General features: G+C 34.2%; 1 protein-coding gene across 4 annotated transcripts; it reads right to left on the reverse strand.

Moving 5' to 3' along the window:
• Positions 1-110: 110 nt before the first annotated feature.
• Positions 111-22,156, reverse strand: LOC122630309 (protein windpipe). 4 transcript variants are annotated; one of them, XM_043814671.1, is made up of 4 exons: positions 21,763-22,155; positions 20,075-20,188; positions 5,981-6,027; positions 111-4,053 (listed from the first exon to the last, which is right to left on the reverse strand). In XM_043814671.1, the coding sequence occupies exon 4, from the start codon at positions 4,034-4,036 to the stop codon at positions 1,967-1,969; it is 2,070 nt and encodes a 689-aa protein (XP_043670606.1). In that variant the 5' UTR covers positions 4,037-4,053; positions 5,981-6,027; positions 20,075-20,188; positions 21,763-22,155; the 3' UTR covers positions 111-1,966. The 4 variants fall into 4 exon arrangements, with proteins under 4 accessions (XP_043670606.1, XP_043670605.1, XP_043670607.1 ...); XM_043814670.1 differs by lacking the exon at positions 20,075-20,188; XM_043814672.1 differs by lacking the exons at positions 20,075-20,188; positions 21,763-22,155 and adding an exon at positions 18,857-19,253.
• Positions 22,157-22,853: the final 697 nt, after the last annotated feature.

Here is a 22,853-nt window from a genome sequence, read left to right on the forward strand (position 1 = left end):
CAAAATTAGGCACCGTATTTCTAACGAATGATTACCTATAAATTTTATATTTACGCAATCATAATACGTTCGTAGGATGTATAATGCATAATAATACATAATATATAATAATTATAAGAAGAATAATAATAATAATAATGATAATAATAATAATAATAATGATAGTAATAATATATAATCAGCTTATTTGGCTCACATACGTAAACGATCTTTGATTGATATTACGAAATATTAATGACAAAAACTTACAAACTTAATGTATAGGTAATTAAATCTAACGAACGTTCGCAATTCTTAATATTTAATTGAATTAAACTAATTATTAAAATTCGCATAAAGCTTGTACCTTATAGACTCTATCGTATATCTTTCCCATTAAATTATCTTGTAATATCGACGAATAAATAATTGTAATAGTCGACAGAAAGGGCAAAGCGCGTATTGTCCATTAGCAAATAAATTTATACGTAATATTTTCTCTGTCGCTCTCTCTCTCTCTCTCTCTCTCTCTCTCTCTCTCTCTCTCTCTCTCTCTCTCTCTCTCTCTTCTTTTCTCTCTCACTTCATATATATATATATATAATTATAAATGGTATAAACAATAGAAGCGTGTTATAATGATGTCGGTTACGATAAATATAACGCTGCCAGATAATACATACGTTTATCTAACACATCGTATACTTTAAATGTAACAAATTAATCGTTTATCGAATATCAGATTTCATCTGAATCTCGAGTGACTGAGCTGAATTGATGGATATACGTAGATATTAAATAGATTATCATATACATAAATCTTATAGTTGTCGGTCTAGATAGATACACAACTTGGCGAAATCGATGGACATCATGGTAATTACTCTGGCAATTGATTACAGACACGCTCTCCGTACGTGTTCACGTTTATAATCGATAATAGGCCTTAGTATACTCGTTAAATTAATCTCAACACACTTAAGAAAAAGAAAAAGGAAAAAATAAAGAAGAACAAAACGGTAAGTAAAAGGAAAAGAGGAAGAAGAAAAAGAAAAAGAAGAAAAACAGAATCGGGAGATTGTGTCTTTTGACAATTAAACTTTGACAGGTGATTACGCATCAATCGACTAGCAATTATACAGTTTTGTCCATCCGCACTGATAAGAAACACAAGAAAATTACTAACACTTATGTAACTTCTAATCTCTAGAGCATCACGTATTTATATCAAATATCAAACGATTTCCCATTCGTTTGATCGTTCAATATCAAGAATTACGAATTTTATTCGAAGCGTACGGTGTAAAAAATGAAACAAAAAAGAAGAAAAAGAAGAAGAAAAAAAAATTATTATGGCAGGCTTGGAATGTACCCTCTTGAGAAAAAATACGTAAGACAGAGCTAAAACAACGATTTCGCTCGTGTCATCCCTAGTTCTAAATCTTCTCGCACTTCTTCTCGAAAAGGACTTCGTAGGATACTTCGGTAGGATCTAAGATCTGTGAGTGAGACTGACTGACTAGTGTACTAGTACAACGAACGTCTTCACAAATCTCGTATATACGATAGATACGTGTGGTTTTTCGTTTTTTTCTTTTCGTTTTTTTTTCTTTTTTTTTTATAATTATTCATATCATCGAAGAAGAAAACAAACAAAAAAAAAAAGATAAAAGATATATACAAGTCCTGTTAGCTCGTGCTCACTCTTCGTGTTCTCGTCACGTCGTAAAAATGAAGATAGTCCCGCTAAATCAAATATTCGAGTAATATTTTTGCGGAATACGTCTTATAATACATCAAAATTGTCGATATCTCGTCGTATTTCAAAAGTGGCCCTGACACGTAGGGCCTAGGAACCAACCAATCGCATTATCCATATACACTTCCTTGAGTCACTTGACGTTTCTCGGTATTCTTTCGTTTGCATTTCGTTACGTCATTAGTCTGGTCCTTCCTTAAGTGACACGATTCGACCTAGAAGCTCGTTTCACGGTGTCTTGACTAGATTATCACCTACGGACGTTCGCGTTATGAGTATAGGCGTTTTTGGAACGCTATCTGGATTCTCTTGAAGAATAATCTTTACTCTTTGAGCTCCAGGACTCAAGGGTGGACCGTTTGTTTCTGAAAGACGCGGACTGGTCGTTCTTGCTGATTCCACAGGAGTCGTCCTCGCTGAAAATGATTCGTCTTTCGAGGATATCGAGTCCTGCAGAGCCTCTTGAACGGGCTTCGTCTCTTCCTGTGTACCCATTACCTTTCTTGGAGGTTTCACGGGATCCGTATGGTCTAAGTGATCCTGATGACCATTTTGACTTCTGGTTCTCTCCTGAGATCCCGTAGACTCTTTTGTGTCTTCGTGTTCGATTGTACTATCCACCAATGGCATATTTTCCGGACTACCATTCGATGCTATTTTTGGTTGCGTTTGATTGGCCGTATCTAAAAGAGACTTCTGCATATCCTTCATTTCGGTACCATTCTCAACGTCACTCCGTTTTCTTTTCTTCCTACAAAAGTCGCCCTTGTAAGCTGCGAATCCGATCAAAGCCGCAAGAATGACCAACAAGGCAGCCAAGACAACGTAAGAACCCATTCCTTTTTTAGATTGTCTCGCTGGTGACACCTCCGCTAATTCATTGTTTATACTAGCGACTTCGGTTGGTTCGTCTAAACGTATCGTACCCAATTTCGACATGTCGTCGGCCTCGTTAACTACTACTAATTCTGGACCAATTGTTGAAGAGGCAACTGGAACGCTCGCAGTTGTTACTTTCGTTACCGACTTTGTAACGGACACTTCTCCAGCTTCATGGACAATTTTCGTTGGCGAAGCATCTATAAATTCTTCTTCTTCGAGACTAGGTTCTTTTTTGTTTTCGGTAGAAGTCGAGCCAGTAAATACACCAAAGATCATATCGAGAAGACTTTCGCTAGAAGTGGTCGACGTATAGACCTCGACAGATTCTGATTTTTCATCGGCTTCTTCATCGTCGTGAGACGGTATATCAAAACCAGAACCCTCTACACCAGATCCTTCGTCTCCCGATCCTTCAACGGGATAAAACAAACTATCCTTCACTGGCTTTTTCTGTGACATTTCAGTAGTAAACTTTTGTTTCTGTTCCTCGGAATCAAAAAACAACTCTTCGGATTCCTTCATAAATTTTTCAAGAGACGATTCGGTTGTTACTGTTGGATGTGAAGTTCCGTTAATACTGGAAATAATTTCCGTTGTCGTTACCATCGATGCAGTCGTGGATGGTTCCATGCTGGATAACTGCTTTATCTCCGGAGCTGGAGTCTCGATCTCTTGAACCGGTATTTTCTCCGAACTTTCCGAAATATCTTGAAACTCATCATCGGCATCTATCTCGTCAAAAACATCGCCAGAACCTACATCCCCTGATCCCTGGTACGGCTGATCACCTAACATCTCTTTATCATCCTGCTCCTCTCTACAAATCTTCTTTGTCTCCAACTTCAAAAGAGACGAACCTTTCCAGCTATTCGGGCTAACACAAGTAACCTTCTTCGACAACTTGACACCTCTCGTTACCAACAAGTCTCTTACGAGTAACGTTGCGCAATTACATTGAAGCGGATTGCCATGTACATCCAAATGCTTCAGATTCTTCAAACGTAACAATACGACTGGCAACTGAGCGATATTATTCCTTCGAAGATTCAAACTACGTAACTCGTGTAGTCCCTCTAACGATGACAAGTTCAAGTATTCCAATCTGTTGTTCGATAGGTCGAGACTCTTCAAGCTGACCAACGTTCGAAAAGTACCAGGTTCTATTCTTTTCAAACCGCCGTCAGACAAATCCAAATGTTTCAAATTGGTCAAGTTCTTTAAAATCTCCGGATCCAACGCGTCGTCGATCTTTGTGACTTTCAACGTTTCCAATTGAAAGACATCGATGTATTTGACGTCCTCTAATTTGTGACATTGCGCCTCCGTTTCGCTCTCCAAGTTGCACAGACAATTCGTCAAGCTCGAATTATGCAGAATAACGAGGAGGAACGAGATGAAGCTCCCTACTGTCTTCATTTTTTTGTCTGATCTATCTGCAACGAAGAAGAAATCTTCGATTACGTTCGTTTTTGAACAGTCTTTCATAATTACATATCGATCGATATAAATAATCAAAAACAATTACCATGCACATAATAAGATTTTACGTTTATAAGAGTTTAAGAGAAAGGTGATTGATTGAATATGCAATTAATTCATCGTTGGAAAGCGTAATCGTATATCATTGATAAGCTATATGAACACGATGATCTTTGTGATTCCTATCAGTGCTACGATTATCGTTGCCTGGGTGATTGTCAAAGTAGGTCTTGCGATAAGAGGTAATTCACTTTCATATAACGAGACGAGAAAGAAATGTTAAGAAATTGTACGAACGAATTATAAAGGAAGTAAGAAAAATCCAAATTTGATTCGTGATCGACCTTGATATTCTGTCAACGAAGCTCCCTGAAATATCTTTTTAAGCGATGCAAAGTATCATGATTATGTCTTATTACCCCTCCTGTTAAACATTTTCGTATAGTCATCGTCGGTGAACGAAAAAAAAAGACTGCTTTTAGATTCGTCTTGCCTGTTAAGTGCGGATCATCCTACTATACATTCCGTGTATAAATGGAGGAGTTTAAATACGTAAAAGTGATAAAGAAAAAAAAAGAAAAAAAAAAACATGAAATGTAAACGGAAGCTGGGAAGAGAAAAAAAAGGAAGAAAGTATGAAAATAAAACAGAGAGGACGAGAGAGAGAAAGAGAGAGAGAGAGAGAGAGAGAGAGAGAGAGAGAGACGGAGACAGAGAGAGTGAGTGAGTGAAATCGAGGAAGGAAGAGAAGATACAAAGTATTATTTGCATCTTTTTTACATACTGTTCCCGTCCGGTCAATGACGTCACACCGGTGATTCCCATGCAACGCATTACGAGGATATTTCGAAAAAAGACATCGCTTCACGCACGAGGAAACACGATCATTGAACTCTCCCGATCGATCGCGCGATCCTATCGATCGTGAAATTTCCAGTAACTTTGTACATACACGCGCATGTATCGTAAAACGATCATTTTCAATTCCAACATTATCGAAAAATTTAGAATTCTTTCAAAATGTTCACCATTATCGAACGATTAATAATATATAATCAAATTTACAATTACTTTACGCAATGCAAATTACAATGAATTTTACAAAAAGCAATGATCATGATATTTATTATATTTTTTTTATAAAAAACATTTAAAATTTAAAAGCAATGGAATATTTTAGATAGGCGAATTGTTTCAAGATTATCATAACTTTCAAAAATTCTTGGCTTCGAATCGAATAGAACGACTTGAAAGCTCACAAAAGAGATAATGAAATTCTCGTGCCTACGTGCAAGTAGGTAGATAGGACATAGGCATACGTGTATCACGTGTCTACGAAAAGTATTACTTAATCTCGTCGAGCCGAGCGTGTCCGTTCGATTAACGAGCTTTTCTCACCGTCCTTCGTTTTACCCACGTTCGAAGGCCTCGATTGCGTGTTCGCGTGCGCGTGTACGTACGCAGTCGTAATACACGGGACCGTGTGTACCCGTACTGGCTATTTCTACGGTTAATTTGCAAACAGACGCGTTGTTTAATAGGACTTAAGTAGGTACGCGCTGCGCAAAGCAGTCGTAGCATTTTGCGAGATCGTGTGGGCGTTGGCAGGTCATGGCCAATAGCTTTGAGATTTCAATGCACAACTCGATATACGTGGGAGCATCAACCGGGAAGAATCTACTGAGATTGAAAAAAGTGTTCACCGAATAACATAACAATCAAGACAAAAACATATATATATATATATATATAGGAAAGAAGATCATTTTTATATCGTTTTGACTACTACGACGACGACGACGACTACGACGACGACAAGACAAGACAAGACAAAAATTGATAAGAAAAAAAAAAGAAAAAAAAATCCCGCAGGATACTTACGACTTATTTACTCAGACGTCACATCAACAGCATCGCATCGAAAGCATCTGCAATAAATAAAGATATACCTTCGTTAAAAGTTTATTCTCGATAAAGCTTCATACATGGAGAAGTCGTCAATGTTTAAGCAAAAAATCACGAGACGTGATCCACGTGTTATAGAGAAGGATCTCAAGAGATCTTAAGCGAGCGATCAGACACGCTCGATGGACGTGGTACTTTGTAAGAAAATAAATCGTAAGATCCCGACTCCAGATACCAAGACGTTTTTATGAAAGTTTCTTTCCTTCAGAATCACGCCAATAATTTTCGTTACCTTCTTCTTAACTTCTTTCAGAGTACTTCTTCGGAAAGCCCAGCAAAGAGGATCATTACGATCGACGTCATATTAACGCTCAAGCCTCGAAAGTAGCCACTCCGAGTCTTTAATCAAGGAACAATTTTCGGTATGCTCCTCCTCCTCCCTCTTCGTCATTATATTATATATTTTTAAAAAATTCCATAGACCAGCAAGAGAGTCTAATGTCCTTTTTTTTTCTTTCTAATATTCCGTCGACGATCACGAGCCAATTTTTTTTCAATTATACAAGTTTGCAATAAAGAAGAGAGTAACGTTACTTGCAAGTTCTGTATCATGAAATTAAATGAAAAATAAGAAAAAAATAGGGGAAAAAAAACATAAAAAAATAAGCCGTATATAAAACACGACTCTACGCAACCATTACGACTATTTACTAAAAATCTTAAGTAAATGTTTGACGAAGTTCCATTAAAGCAAAGCGTCTCTGGAATTCTTAGCAATACCATTTCTAGAATCTAATCATTGCCCAGTCATCGTCTAAACGTACAATCACCAATCTCTAACTAACTTTTACTAGGCCAGGTCGAACACATTACGCGCGACGAGGCAACACATTTTTTCTTTCTTTTTTTTTTTTTTTTTCTTTTATCTCACGATACAAGCTACAGCATATCTCATCTTTCACGAACAAGCCACATCGAAATGTCCTTCGTTCTCTTACACACATATACTTACATGGTTACGCATGTACACGATCTATGTTGCTAACGTATATAAGTATAGACATGTATAGGTATACCTATCGTATGTTTCTGTCTTTCGAGTCCGAGGGGCAATGTACCCGATATTATCACGCTAACGCACACTATCCTCATGTTTTATCCCACTTCGACATTTAATTGATTTTTACTTTCAAAATATCTATTTAATTTTTATCGAAAGAAGAATTTTATATCCAATACCGTTTGAATTTAATTGTTAATCAAAAAAGGATCTATAGAATCTATTATCAATATTATCGAACGAACAAGAATGAATGAGAATGTGAACGAAAATGATTCAAAGTCGTAATGAGCATGACGAGAAGAAGGAACATGTACGACCGCTTTGGACTCGTTTTTTGCTGGTTCTCTGCTTAACGGTATCCAACACGGCCTCGTGGTCCAGTTCGTCGCGCGTTACGGAAGAGCCGGCAATTCCAGAAATCGTTCCGGGAGGTCGTATACCTTCCTGGAGTCTGGACAAGGAAGTTGAAAGTGACCTCGTCCGGTACATATAAAAAAGTCTCATTAATAAATTACAAATTCTTCCAAAATCGAGTGATCGATCAGTGACTTCGCACGAAGATAGTATGATATCGTTTTTTCTTAATGAATTTTTTCATTTTTATTCGTACATAAAATTTATATAAGTATATATTCATTCAGTCGGTTTCATTGCGAAAAATAATATGATAAAACTTATTAAATACATTTGAAAACTTATTTTGAGATTCTTCAGAAATATTTAATTTACTTTTACAATGTAAATAAATTTATCGTAAAATTACATTGTAATTAATTCGAGAATATCAGCGACATATAATTGTCAGAAATTTTTCGCTAAGTTTTCGAGATGGTTTCATATAAATAATTCTTTTTTAATAAAATTAACGAAATTACCAAATATATATAAGAATTACGTAATATTCTACGTAGAAAGCAAAATTTCGGTAGTCAAACGTTCCCTTTTATCTCTTCTTAGCAAAGAGGCGACGTTGTGTCGAGTGTCAAGCGTAGATATTCAAACGATTCAGGTTAGCTGACAATGCGATTATTCTTGCAAAGTCGTCGGAAAGGCGTCGAAGTCAGTAAATCGTCATTCATGGTGAACGTCGTACACAGTGGTTCGTTTCTTTTGCTTTCACGAATCCACTCGTTGATCCAAACGATTAACACTTTTAATCGCTTCGAAAAGAAAGAAAAGAAAAAGAAATATCGCAATAATATAATCGGTCTCTTTTTCTTTATCTTTCCAATTAATAATTGATCATGATCTCGACAGTCGCACGAATTACATCACAAACATTTTTATTACGAATTTTTTCGCAATTGCTGACTTCCAAAATGAATTCCATTTATGAATGAAAAACGAAAAGTAATTGAAATAATAAAAAAAAAAAAACAACAACAACAAAAATTAATCCGATATGAAAGGCTTAAAATTGATTTTAAAATCAAGATCAAGACTTCACTTGTAACAAAATCATCAGCATCGAAAGAAATCTCGTTAACTGTCTGAAGAAATTTATAAGAATCGGCCAACTCTTCTCGCGAATCGTGTTAGAAAACGAGAAGATCGCGTGAGGATCATGGGATTTATCGCAAAAAATAAGAGAATACCGTGCTAAGTTGCAGACTGAAGACGATATCTCGAATACATAGTAGGTAAATGGAAAGGAAGAGGAAGAGTAGGAGGAGGAGGGGAGGGGAAAGAATGTAGGAAAGTCATTTAAAAGAACTCAAGGAACGAGAAAGGAAAGCTCGAAGAGAAGGCGAGAGCTGATGTATCTAGCTAGCTAGACACAGAGAAGAAAAGAGAAAAGAAGAGAAGAAAAGAGAATAGAAGAGAAGAGAAGGAAAAGGGAGAGGAAAGGGGGAGGGGGAAGCGAATAGACCACACAAGAAGGCCAGAGAGCTTAGCTCGTGTCCTCAATATATACACACATAAATATACATATATCGAGAGATATCGATATCGCTCGGTCGTGCGAAACGATTAGCAAAGCGTAACGCACCAGAAATCGAGCGGAAGCCACGAGTACCAACAGACGGAGCCGATCGAGCCGAAGAAATGGCGGATAACGTTCTTAAATAAAGCTTTTCTCTTTTTCTCTCTTTTCAACTTCTCCAGTCATTTATCTATTTATCTATCTATCTATCTTTCTATCTATCTATCTATTTATTTAGATAGCTACCGAGGTATCTATCCATCTATCCCTTTCTATTTTATAGAGAACGGTTTTTCGAGCTTGATGCACCGTCAGCTCGCATCTAATCCAGGAAGCAAAAGACATAGGATACATGTACAAGGGAAACACCGATGACCGGTTGTGCAAGTTCCTTTAAAAAAAGAAGAGAGAGAAAAAAAGAAAAAGAAAGAAAACGTCACTCTTTCGCAAATCTCCTGTCTCTTTGACCTTATTTATAGCCCCATAGCTCTTTATCGTTGCTTTTTCGTTTTCATTTTTATCTTACAATAACATGCTTTCTATGGATGAATTCCTTTCGTTCAAATATTTTATTCTGATAATAATTATTGTCTATCTTTATGGTAAATGAGCAAATAAATACAAGTTAAATTATACAATAGACATAACGTTACCAACATAATGTTGGAAACACATGTTATCAACTTTCACATTCAAAATCTAATAGCTAATATCTGATCTTACATTTAACTATTCTGAATACTTTGCTTCAAAAAAAAAAAAACTAATGATTCTGACTTATAATCTTCTGCTCGATGATTTTTATACGATTAAAAATTTATTTTTTTATTTTTGTCGCTCCTATGACAATACATTTCATAATTTGCTTCATGTAGACCTTGTAGTTCCAATAATCGAGAGAAGTCATCAAGTAACACGATCAAAAGAAATAAATAAGTTGACAGTAGTCAAAGTGCAAGGTTAATAAACCAGATGTGCTTTTATAACATCGGCCAAAGAACAAACACTTTTATAAGTGGTATAAACCCATGAGGCGATCGATGATCCTAAAATAATTCCTATTGGCAACCAATGGAAGCAATTACGATCGATATCTTCGATACAACATCGTACGATATCGTTCGATCTATCGATCGTTTCGTTTTGATCGTGCACTTACGACAAATAATAGTATCTATATCGGAAATCGTTAAACATGATTCGAAAGATTCGCAAGATGCTGTATCTGTTTGCGGTAAGAATAATTAACGGAGATTGCATTCGTTGATTACGAGTATAATGACTCGTTTAGAGATACATTAGAAACGAATCATCCGACAAAATCGCTAACCGATGACTAGTAGATGAGTCTAGCCTGATTCCTTTCAGCTGAATCGAAACTTGCATATGCAGTTTCGTTCATTCGATCTAAGAATAGTTAACATCGTAATGTTCTTTTAATGATTTTTATTATTTCTTATCGCATCGCAGAACTTGAAACTATTATCTCTTTGATTCAGTTAGTATCTATATATTTATTTATATAGTACGTATTTATACTTTTTTTTGTACTAGAAATAAATAAATATATAGATATGTGTGTGTGTTGTGTATTAAAATATAACTATTATATTTATATACTCTACCTGATATATAAAGTTAAAGAGTAATTAATTTTACAAACGATTACTTTAAATTAAACATACCATTTGTGCTTATAAGTAAACATAAACGCATAAATTGGAAAAAATATCAAGTAAATTCAATCTTCATAAAAAAAAATAAGAGTACTTTCAGTATTACAAATTTATAAAAATATCCTACGGACACTTCCAAATTGGGATAATAACACTTTCGAGAATCGATATGGGTGAGCCAACTTAATTTACAAAGGTACAAGAGAAACATTCGAATGTAGTCTTCTGTTCTTTCTCAAAAACGAGAAGCATCTCGTTATCCTTCGCTGTCGAAACAGCTCGCTCAATCTTGAGACAAATCGTACGTTCGTTCGATTCACTATGCAATGACGACCAGTTATCCTTCGTTCTTAACATACTTGAGAAATAGCAGGAGTGCTTGTACGATAGGTAATTTGCAAATTTGCTCTTGGTGCGGGTAACACACGCGTTTATACGATTTACCATCGCATATTTCAAACGCTTTTCCTCTTTCTCATCTAATTATAATAAAAATTTATATCGTCATGTAATACGCATACAAACATATACATTACATACCTATACATTTATAGAACTACACGTATAGTGAAAAATATCGATTAATATTAATCGTCGTCTTCCGACTCTGATTTTTTTCTTTTCATAGACATTGGTATAATATGAATGGAACGTGAGGATAAATTATTCAAGAAACTCTACATTCTTATACACTGAACGAAAACCAAGTTCCAAAGAAACTTATGCATATTCGAAATTTCAACGGCGCCTCTCTTAACATTTTTCAACATCGAATCGCCCCAACGATCGCGAAGGTTATCGAGATTACGTCGGGAGATTCAATCGATATCCGTTTTCTAAAGTACAACGATGGTTTCCTTGTCGCCTCATTGTATATGCTTATGCATGTGTAAAAAAAAATGTATTTTTACTACAAATAAATAACGAATATATTTAGAACAGAAAAAACTGCATAAGTATATGGTTCAAAAAACACATTAAGTAAAAAATTAATTTTTGATTGATCATATCTGATGATCACGAAAGGACTATATATAATAATTTTATATATTTTTAAAAATGAGTACAATTCGCACTAGGATTCATCGATTTCGATGCACGTTTTTAATAAGAAATCTTTCTTTTACAATATATCCACCATTTAATTGAAATTGAAAAAAGAGCTTGTATATTTAAAATGACTCACTGTATATAGAAAACACGATGGACTTTCACGATACGTGTCGTGAGAAAGGTGACATAAGAAAGACGCGAGCCTTTCAAGCAATAGTCTTTAAAGCTTATTCGACTTTCATCTTTGCTTCGAGGAGGAAGAGTTACTCGAACCGGATTTGGAAGCTTCACATACTTTCCGAGAGTCAAACTCCCGTTCCCCGTTTATTAAAATTAACGAGCTATTTTCTGATGAACTTTCACGATATGCTTGTCACCGACGATTTTGCGGAATCCTCTGAGAATATCTTTTGATCTCTAAAAAAAAAGAAGAAAAGAAAAAATGAAACACTCGAGATCTACGAAGGTATCACAAGAAAATGAGCAACCTCTGTACGCTCGTTAGCTTTGTTCTTGATCCTTACTAAAGTTAATGATAGCTACTGGCAATAGATTTTCCTCATAAGGTGACAAAGATCGTGAACATTGATTTCAATGTGAATAAATCTAGAACAAACCTTTCTCTCTCTCTCTCTCTCTCTTCCTATCTTCGCTTCTCGATTACATCAGAATAATTCAGATGTTGTAAGAATTATATCAAACATTTTCAACGATATATTATCTATTATTCGAAACTGTAAATAATGTTAAAACTATCTCATTAACAGAGCACAATCGATCTAATAAAACACTAATTAGTAACAACCGCTAGAACTAGTAAAATTAATAATAATAATCCTGTGATAATAACAGACTTTTAATAAAAATTATTTCTCAAATTTCAATTTCAACCATCTTATTATTTAAACCATATGCATACTTTTTAAAGTACCGCTTCTTAAAAAATCTTTACTAATACGTCAATTAAATCGACAAAATCATTGAACAGACTTTTTCACAGACATTCGATCAGTAAAAAAGTACATGGCTACGAAGAAATTAACGAAAGGAATCGTTACCTCGCAGATTTCCAAGGTACCGCCTTCTGAAATCGTCCAAATGGCCAAGGTTCTCGGTTTTCACGAGACACAGAGCCAATGTACGTACGCGTTGCGTAAGCCGAAGCATTGCCATGTTACGTCATAATTTCTCCAGTGTAACCCGAGGACCTCCACGATGTAACGATTCGTTCTCTCTTACACACATACGAACTGCGTAATATCATATATTCACAGTCTTGTTTGTGTATAATAAGATACAATAGATAATAGTATAGATATGAGTACACTTGTTATTTTTTTTTGTTTTTCCACACATTCACGTTTTTCTCGTTTTTTCTACAATAATAACTCTTATCATTATGTAGCCGTAATATCGGTATACATTAAAAACATAATTTAAGATTCATAAATTTAAAAAATAATGATTATGAACGCGCCGATCGAGAATCGTTAATAAATATCACATAAATTAAATGTACTCTCTAATTTTCTTGCGATTATTAACTTGTATTATCATTACTAGCCGCTTTATAAACTATTAAATTTGTTAAGATGAATAATATAAATAAATTAAAGGAAATGAAATATGACGATGATAAAAAGAATGAATCAACTTAATCACCTTCAAAAAAGAAAAGAAAAAACAAGAGAAATTAAAAACTTATCTTGGATAAAATGAAAAAGAGAAAGAGAAAGAAAAAGAATTAATTATCTGACATAAAAATTTTCTTTAAATTACTGACTCATAATGACTTCTGAAAAAAATAAAAAAATAAAAAAATAAAAAGGAGAACGAAAAAATACCATCACTCGATATTATTGCTTCTCACTATACGTGTATGTATATGTGTGGTAACTATGTAATGTACGATACGTAACATATATACGTGGACGCCAACGAAGAGAGCAGGACGAAAAAGAGAGAAGATAAAATATATACGAGGAGGTCATAGGTCATCTCTGACCGTCTCTGAGGCATCAGCATTGCTAATGTTGTAGCCAGTGACGTCCTTCTTTGCTTGAGCACCCGACTATACTAAAAATCGACCCTAATCGCCTTCTCTATCTCTATCTCTATCTATCTATCTATCTCTCTCTCTCTTTCTCTCTCTCTCTCTCTCTCTCTCTCTCTCTCTCTTTCTCTTTCTAACACACGTATCAACTCGCTTGTACCTTCTTCCTCGAAGTACCTCACCCTCGCCCATTCCTCTCTGTCACCGCAAAAGGCACGCGACCTTTCCTAGTAGTACCTATACAGGGCGTAAGATACACGAGGGTGAACCAAGAGGTTAAACAGTTATCTCTAAACGTACGATTTACATAATTGCATTAATCGAAACAAACAGATCATTTATATCTGATACCTACGCTATAATCATTCTTAAAAATAAAAATCAAGAAAAATTATTACAAACCATACATATCTTTTCGTTTATCCAAATCGGAAGGGATTCGATAATATGAAAAAAAAAGCTCTGATAAAATAATTTAACAAAAAAAATGTGAAAAAACAAAATGATTCTACTTATGTTACATGAACATTTTTGAAAAGTTCCATTTTCAAATCGGATACTTCTATTCGAAAATACATTCCTCGCTACTTAAGCGAGGAAGGACGCAAAATAGTATTCTTGAAGTACATCGAAAATATCCATTAATGTATATATGTATGTACATATAATACATACGTAGTGTGACGTCAGAATCACATGCAGATAAAACAGCATTTGTTTAACGCTCGCACACGTTACGCTATCGCACATCGATGATAACAGCTAACGATAAAAGAAAAAGAAAAAAGGAAAAGAGGAAGAAGAGAAAGAAAAACTCAAGTCTTTGCGTAAGATCTTCAATGAAGAACATGGTGAAAAAAAAAAAAGAAGAAGAAGTCGGAATCTTGATTTTTATATGAAACAAATATTGAGATAACATATCAAGCTGTATTTTTTCTTTGTCTTCTTTCTTTTTTTTTCTGTCTCTTTTTTTTGGCACGAGCTTGCTCTGGAAAGTTTTATTTGAAAAATACGAATGAAATCGAGCGAATCGAGCTAGAAGAAAATCGATGATCGAGTTTAAACGTCGCTAAGCCACGAGGCGTCTCTACCAGAGAAACGACTGAAAAGGTAATGGCCGGTTCGATGACGTTGCGTAGTCGTAAACACCTGGAAACTCGTTATCGTGTCGATATAGACGAGAATCGTATTGCGAGCATTTGAAACTTATGCGATTCTACTAGATGAATGGATCCAACAAATCGAACATACACGATCTCAGTAAATGTGATAACAAAAGTAATAACAATGATTTTGATCGAAATATAACTGGCAATATAGAGAACTTGTAATATATACACGTATGTATATGTAGGTGAACGAAACAGGAAAGTCGACTAATCATCATAATAAATATGTATTACCTACCTATAAAACGTACATTTTTGCTGAGTCATATTAATGACATTAATCTATCGATTATTCTTGCCTAGACTCGAATAAATTATATACTTTTTGATTTATCATTTTCTTCTTCCTTATAACGTTATATATTTAATATTAAATATCTCTCACGTAATAAATTCATGTATATTTCGATCTTGTGTTTAATCGACATTTCGATAATTAATGAATCTTTCGAAATAAAAAATTATCTAAAAAGTCTATAAAAAGCTTATGTGTGTATATATATGTGTGTGTGTGTGTGTGTGTGAAATAATCGTAAATGAAAAATACGATCAATTAGTCGTTATTATCGGATTATATTTTCATTATAAATTCATGCACACAGTAGTTCCGTAAGACCGAATCGCAACGTGGATCATTGCTTGACTTATATATGGATGTATGTATATATATGTATGTATATAAAGAGACTCCACTGCTCAAACAACGCGTGGTGCTGATCGTTGATTTAACCGACTTAGGAGTCGTAGTACGTTCACCGGCTACGATAACGTCGCTATGAGTATAATCAATGACGAACAATGAAGAAGAAGAAAAAAATATAGAGAAAGACTTTGAACTCACTTTGTAGAGATACATACCTAAAGCGACTTGCAATCTTTCTCTTTCTACCCGCTTAATAACCGTGCCTATCTGTCAGTCGAGTAACGATCGAAATTAATTAAGAACAAGTTAAACAAGCCTATCTGCCATCGTAACGCAAACTAGTCATGCTCTTGTGATAAGCTTCAAAGGAATGTCTTCTTTCTCTACTTTCTCGTGAATACTCTTTTTATCTCTCTCTCTCTCTCTCTCTCTCTCTCTCTCTCTCTCTCTCTCTCTCTCTCTCTCTCTCTCTCTCTCTATCTATCTATCTACCTAACTTCTTTATCGTTTCTCAAAATTACACTAACTGCTACATATACAAGTGCATATATAATCCACACCGTTTTAATTCGCACGTTTGTGCAACAAAAACTCTTTGATAATTCGAACGTTTCCTTTAAAAGCCTCTTACATTTCTTATCAAGTTTCGCGGTAACATTTGACACGTCGAACGCCGAGCTAAACGCTTCAGTTAATTAATACGTTTATCTAATATTCTTGATCGTTTATTTTCCAATGAAGATATTCTTTAGAAATTGTCAATGAAAATTTGAAAAAGAAGAATGTTTTTGAGAAATGATGACGACAAATAAAAATATTCGAGCAAACTTCTTGCTTATTAGATTTGAATATTATTTTGTTTATAAAAAACTGTGCCTATTATTTAATAATATTTTTTTTTCATTCAGCTAAAGAAATATTAGAAAACATTTTAAATAGAGTTTACAAAATCGTATGCTATGATCTTTATGACAGTCAACATGTAAATTGATCGATAAACAAAGTTCTAAGGCAATGGATAATTTTTAACACAGCACGTTAAATAGCGTATACTCACTGCATGATTGGAACGCAGTGTATAAAATATATCACAAAAGACACTTCCGCATTCGTGTTTAAAAAATAATCACATAGTAAGAAGTTATGCGTTTGTGAAAATAATTCTACACATTACATCGGTCTGAAACAAGGCAGTGACGTCGATATCTTGCCTTATCGTTAGACACTTAACATACTTTTCAATAATTTTTTAAACAAATTTAGTCCACTTGTTCGATCGGAATAACAAGTCTTTTTTTCCTCGATTTATATGTTAATACTTGACACGACGTCTTTTATCTTATACTTTTTTATCTTGACGTATGCAAAACACGATTTAGATCTTTAGTTGTTCCAAACAATATTATCACTTTTTTACCGACGAGGAAAAGACTGATTATTATTATTATTAACAGGTAAAAGTTTCCATGCTAAATATATCTTACAATACACCAAATATAAAAAAAATTAAATATCATAAAATTACTACCAGTTATCGTTATTTATATCTCTGACATTTTAATGAGATACCTCGTATAGAAACGTAAGTGATTAAATATAAAGTCAATAAAAAGAAAAACACACACACACACACACACACACATATATACCAACTTTCAAATATTAAAAATACCCTAGTAAAAATGCAAATTAATTTAAAACATAATTTTTTAGAACACAATATTTTAAAGAATTTTCACTGGAATATCATAAATCTTGATCTTCATAATTTTAGGATGAAATCAAAAAATATAAAGAGAGAAAGAAAAAAAAAGATCGATATCTCTTTGGAAAGAGATCTTCGATTAATGGAAAGAGTCCAGTCAGCGTTTGAAGAGACAAGAAGACAAGAGAGCAGAGTACGAACGAAGAGTAAGAGACAGTGCACAGAGAATGTTCCAAGTTATAATCGATTGGTCCCAATTCCGGCCAATTATTGTCCCATCACTGTCAACACCGGTTCTCTTATTGTCGGACGCTTTTTCTATGTTGACAAGGCGCACACTTGTTCACTCTCTCATACATATATATATGTATATATAGATATATACGTATACATATATACACATACATAATCAGATACGAGGACGGCCCATATGTCGAGCTCGATTCTTAAGCACTCAAGGTCGTAGCTTCCTCCTTCTCATCCTCCTCTTCTTCTTCCTCCTCCATCTCTTCATCTTTTTCTGCTTCTCTTTCTCCTCCTTCTCTCTCTCTCTCTCTCTCTCTCTCTCTTTCTCTCTCTCTTTCTCTGTCTCTCTCTCTCTCTCTCTCTGCTTCTTCATCTCATCTTCGTCCACTTGAGAATTTCGTATACAAAAATTTTAGAGTCGAGGCACGCGCTTGGATTTAGCAAAGCTCTGAAACGATAGATTACCTGTCTCTTCACACGATCGGATACGATTACGTAAGAAAGACTCGAGAGAAGACTTCATGCACACGAGAGAGATAGAGAAAAAAAAAGAGAGGTAAAGGTGAAAAAATAGAAAATAGAGAGAGAGGAACTGATACGAGGCCACGCACCTAATCCCGAACGAAAGATCTTGAGTCACGAGCTTTGAATGTTAGACAAACGCAACCTTCGTTTCGCCTAGGATTAAGTTTTCTTTAAAAAAAAAAATAACCGAATCTACCTCAATACTCGAAATATTGGCCAGTTTTCAGATGAAAATTTGATACGATTTTTATAAGAATTGTTATTTTTATATTGTCTTTTAAATGTTGTTTTTGAATCTTTTTGATTTTCTGTATTTCTTTTTTCGTATATTTTTCTCAAACAAAAATAGTTTTTTATTTCTGTGATACAAAGGTGTTTTGATATAAAATAAAGAAGAAAGATCTTTTTATCTCTCTACTAATATATCACGTCCGTAAAAAGTCAAAATCGAAAAAATAAGAAAAGTTCGATTCTAAAATAAAAATATTTTCTATATGATGAATCTTTAAAATGACATGTGAATTTTTTATTATTTTTGATACTATGAAATATCGCTAATTATAAAAAAAAATATCAAAAAACAATATCTTCTGTTGTTTTAAGTATAAATTCTTTTTTCTTTATAAACGAAACTTGAAAAGAAAATCTAAAGAGAAAGCAATAAAATAATATAAGATTCTTAATTTCGATTCGATATTCAAATATTATAAAATCCCTGAAGAAAATAATGAACGTTCGAAGTAGGACCGGTCCTCTCAATAGTTTTTACAAACTTCTTAGTAAAGACAAACTTGCCATTGACGTCATCGAGAAGCAAACGAGTCATCGAGCGTAAAACTTTTAACGCTAACGTTTTATTCAACGTTTCACGAGCGATAAAGTTGATTAAATGAGTACATTCAATAATGATTCTTAGCAATACGAAATGACCTTAAAATAGTCTAATATCTGTTACTTTTATCAGAGTTACGTATATCAGACAATCGAATTAAAGCGATAAGAAACGTTCAAAGCTTACTTGTAAAGCAAATTGAAATTGTATTATGTTTATCTTTTTCTTTTTTATATTTTTTTTTTTCTTCGTGTCTAATCGAAATATAAAATATTACCCGTGTATCATATCCAAGTATTATGTCACGATTTTAATTATTTTAGCACTCATATTAATCCAATTTTTTTTTTGAGTGCATTTACAATAAACGTATGTTATACACACATACACATGTATATATATATATATATATATATATATATATATATATACACACAAAAACTTATTATTAGCGTCGGACGTCATTGAAAAAATGTAAGAATAGTAAATATGTTGGTTTACGACAAAGTTAGTGGGAGGAGTCATACGAGAAATAACTGATGACGTAGGTAAGAATGAAGTGGGGATATTCATGAATGAAGCTTCAGGAGTAACGGAGGGACGTCACACGGGACGTGAAACGCTAAATTTCTTTCTCGTAACGCAAGACGTTCGTTCTGCATATATAAACGATTCCAGATCGATCTACGTAGAAATGAAAATAATCGTATGTAGTCATGCGATGATCAGCTTAGTAATCGTCTTCTATGAAAATACCTCTGCTGAAATCAGCATTATATCTTACAGAAAAAAAGTATTGCAAAAATAAGACAAATGATTTCATTTCGAAATGTCATCTACTTAAACTCGTACTTTTATTATCTGCAAAAAAGTTATTGTAAAATGTCTGAAAAAAATGTAATTGATTTGTAAAAACATCTTAGCAACTTTTGGTTCTCTATTATTGTAAATATATAAAATATATTAGAAATATAATATTCACTAAAGACAATAATTTTCTAACAAATCAATTTCTTATCTTTCACATTGAACAGTTAGCTCTGTATATTTCCAACAGTTCGTGTACATGTATTTAAAATAAAATAACTTTGTAAAAAAGAAACTTAAGCTAACTCATACACAAACGCATTTATACATACATTTATATATATATATATATATATATATATATATATATATACTTAGTTAGACTACGATCCAGGTATAGATTTCCTTAGAACGATTAAACGAGACAGTCCGTCGTCGGTCATAAGAACGGAGAAGCCAGATATACCGCAGACTTCGTCTTCGTTTCGCTGGAAAGTATACAAACGAGATACATCGAGGTGTCTTTACGCAGCTGTCGATATCGAGAATGCAAAGATAGTAAAACGATAGCAAGGTGATACGATCGATAAATCGTTTCGGTGATCCTTGAAAATTTAGTTCAGAAAAAATTACTCTCTCATTTTTTTCTTCAAGTATCTATCTACTTTGTAAGAAGATTAAAACAAAAAGATGTAGATAGAATTAAATGAATGAATGAATGAACGAATGAACCAACGAACGAACAGACGAAGGAATGAACCATTCGAAGATTCTCGGATCGCGACAATGAACGCGTTGTAAATCGTATCTCTTCGAGCTTATACCTCCTGGTTAGACAATAGAATGGAGCCATTCTGTGAGATTGAAAAAAAGTTAGAAAAGAAAAAAGAAAGTACGAATCTCGAGATAAGTCCCCCTTCGAACGAAGAGGGAACGAAACGATCTAAAGTATAGAAACTGAGCAGAGAAAATTCTATCGCACAGTGCTTCGTAACAAAGCGATCGCCACCCGCCGTTTTGACCCTGACTACTACCACGCTAACTCTTGCTATTTGATTTCCAGCATTTCGTTCTAATTTTAGTCAAACCTTCTCGTCTCTCTCTCTCTCTCTCTCTCTCTCTCTCTCTCTCTCTCTCTGTCTCTCTGTCTCTCTCTCTTTTTCGCTTTTGCTTCTCTTTCGTCAGACCGAAACCGGAAAATTCGTGACTACACGGAACCAAAATGAAATTCAAAGACGTTCCTAGTACATTAACGAAATGTAAATATACATTATCCCGAGTTGTCGAATGAACTGGGAATACATATATAATCTAACATAAATTAACGAGAGTCCATTTACAAACTTTATCGTAAATACCCATCGCTGGTTCATTTTCGAAAATTCATTTACTTAAGTAATTTAGTAAAAAATAAAAATGTCATGCATTCATTTTTCTTTCTCTTTTTTTTTCTTATCTCATTTTTTGTTTTCCTAATCTTCGAGTCTAATCCGTCTAAGGAATTATATTTTTAACCTTTACTCGTGTTCCAGCCCTAATCAGCAAGGCTACGTATTAACAATTTACATTAGAAAGAAGGAAACAAGAAAATATAAAGTTACAAAAGAGTTAAAAAGAAAAATATGATAATGAAACGGTAACGTTTACTTAATTACTAAAAAAAAAAAAAAAAGAAAAAACCGATCGTACAAAGTCTACGCCGTACGACAATTGTCGTAGGAAAAAAAAATTACTTTACAAGAGAACGATTTCCTACAATGTCCACGATAAAAAAAAAAAGAAGAAGAAAAAAAACGATATCTATTACCCGTGACGACTTCGATATGATTGTTTTATTACAAAATTTAATTGCATTTCTTTCGACAAAAAAAAAAAGAAATGAATTAAAAGTCTAATGACGTTAATCGGAACGATGATTTCGAAAGAAAAAAGAGAAAGAAAATTAATTCTAATGTTTAAAACATTTTCAATAAATTAAAAAAAAAAGAAATAATAAATTACTAAGTATCCTTATAACAAAGACTTATCCTTGTATTTGTCTGTTGATTGAAATTAGACTCACCTCCGGGAGAACGAGATTCGATGAGAATAGATCCTTATTGGCTCAAGTTCACTTTATCCTGAGTTTTCTTCCACAGCAAAATAAATGAACACAATAGAAAAAGTAGAATGAGGAGGAGTAGGATAAGGAGGAGAAGGAGAAAGAAGAAGGAGAAGAAGGAACAGAAGTGAAAAAAAAAGAGGAAGAAAAAGGAGGAGAAGAAATGACGGAAATAAAGTTTGAAGGGCAAGAAGGATCGCTTCGTAGGACCGATCGCGAAGGTTCGCGCGAGACTGGTTGGAGCCGCGTTCTTCGATCAGATCGAAGCCACCGAAAGAGAGAGAGATACACGTTCTATCGCAGCCTGAGGCCAACTTAGGACTGTGGACTCTGACAGTACACCGCGAGTCCTCCTCTCGCTCTTTTTCTCGCTCCTCCTCCTCCTCCTCCACCTCCTCTTCTTTCCAACTGCTCGCTCGGTAACCCTCCTTCTCTATATCTTTCTCTCCCTCTCTTTCTCTCTCTCTCTCTCTCTCTCTCTCTCTCTCTCTGTCTCTCTCTCACGCACACACACTTTTTCTTTCTTTCTCTTTTGCACCAACAAACCAGCCAACTCTCCTCGCCACGTCTCTCTGTCTCTAACTCCCCACTATGTCTACCATACCGTGGTACACCAAGCTTGGTAGCACCAACAGATCGGGATAGGTGTACAAGATCGTTTCTGCCGAACCAGAGAAACCATTCGCAATCGAGACACGCAGGATTCTCTCTTCGTTATTCTTCTTCCTCTTATTATAAATCACGCTGATTTTATGATATATGTACGTTTCTTCGATTTCTAATATTCCTTTTCCTACTTACGAAATTGATACTCGTTTCGCTCTTATAATAATGTTCGGTAAATCTACCTATCAATTATTTTTAACATAATTCTTTGATCGGCGAGTACGCATATACATATCTACATATATATATATATATATATATATATATATATATATATATAATGATAAAAAGTAATTGAAAAATAATTAATAAAATTATATAGCGTCGATTACTAGTCGATAATATTTCGCAGTTAATCATTAATTCTTGATTGAAATATGATTTAT

The sequence above is a fragment of the Vespula pensylvanica genome, chromosome 7 (genome assembly GCF_014466175.1).
Source record: "Vespula pensylvanica isolate Volc-1 chromosome 7, ASM1446617v1, whole genome shotgun sequence".
In the NCBI taxonomy this organism is placed as follows: domain Eukaryota; kingdom Metazoa; phylum Arthropoda; class Insecta; order Hymenoptera; family Vespidae; genus Vespula; species Vespula pensylvanica.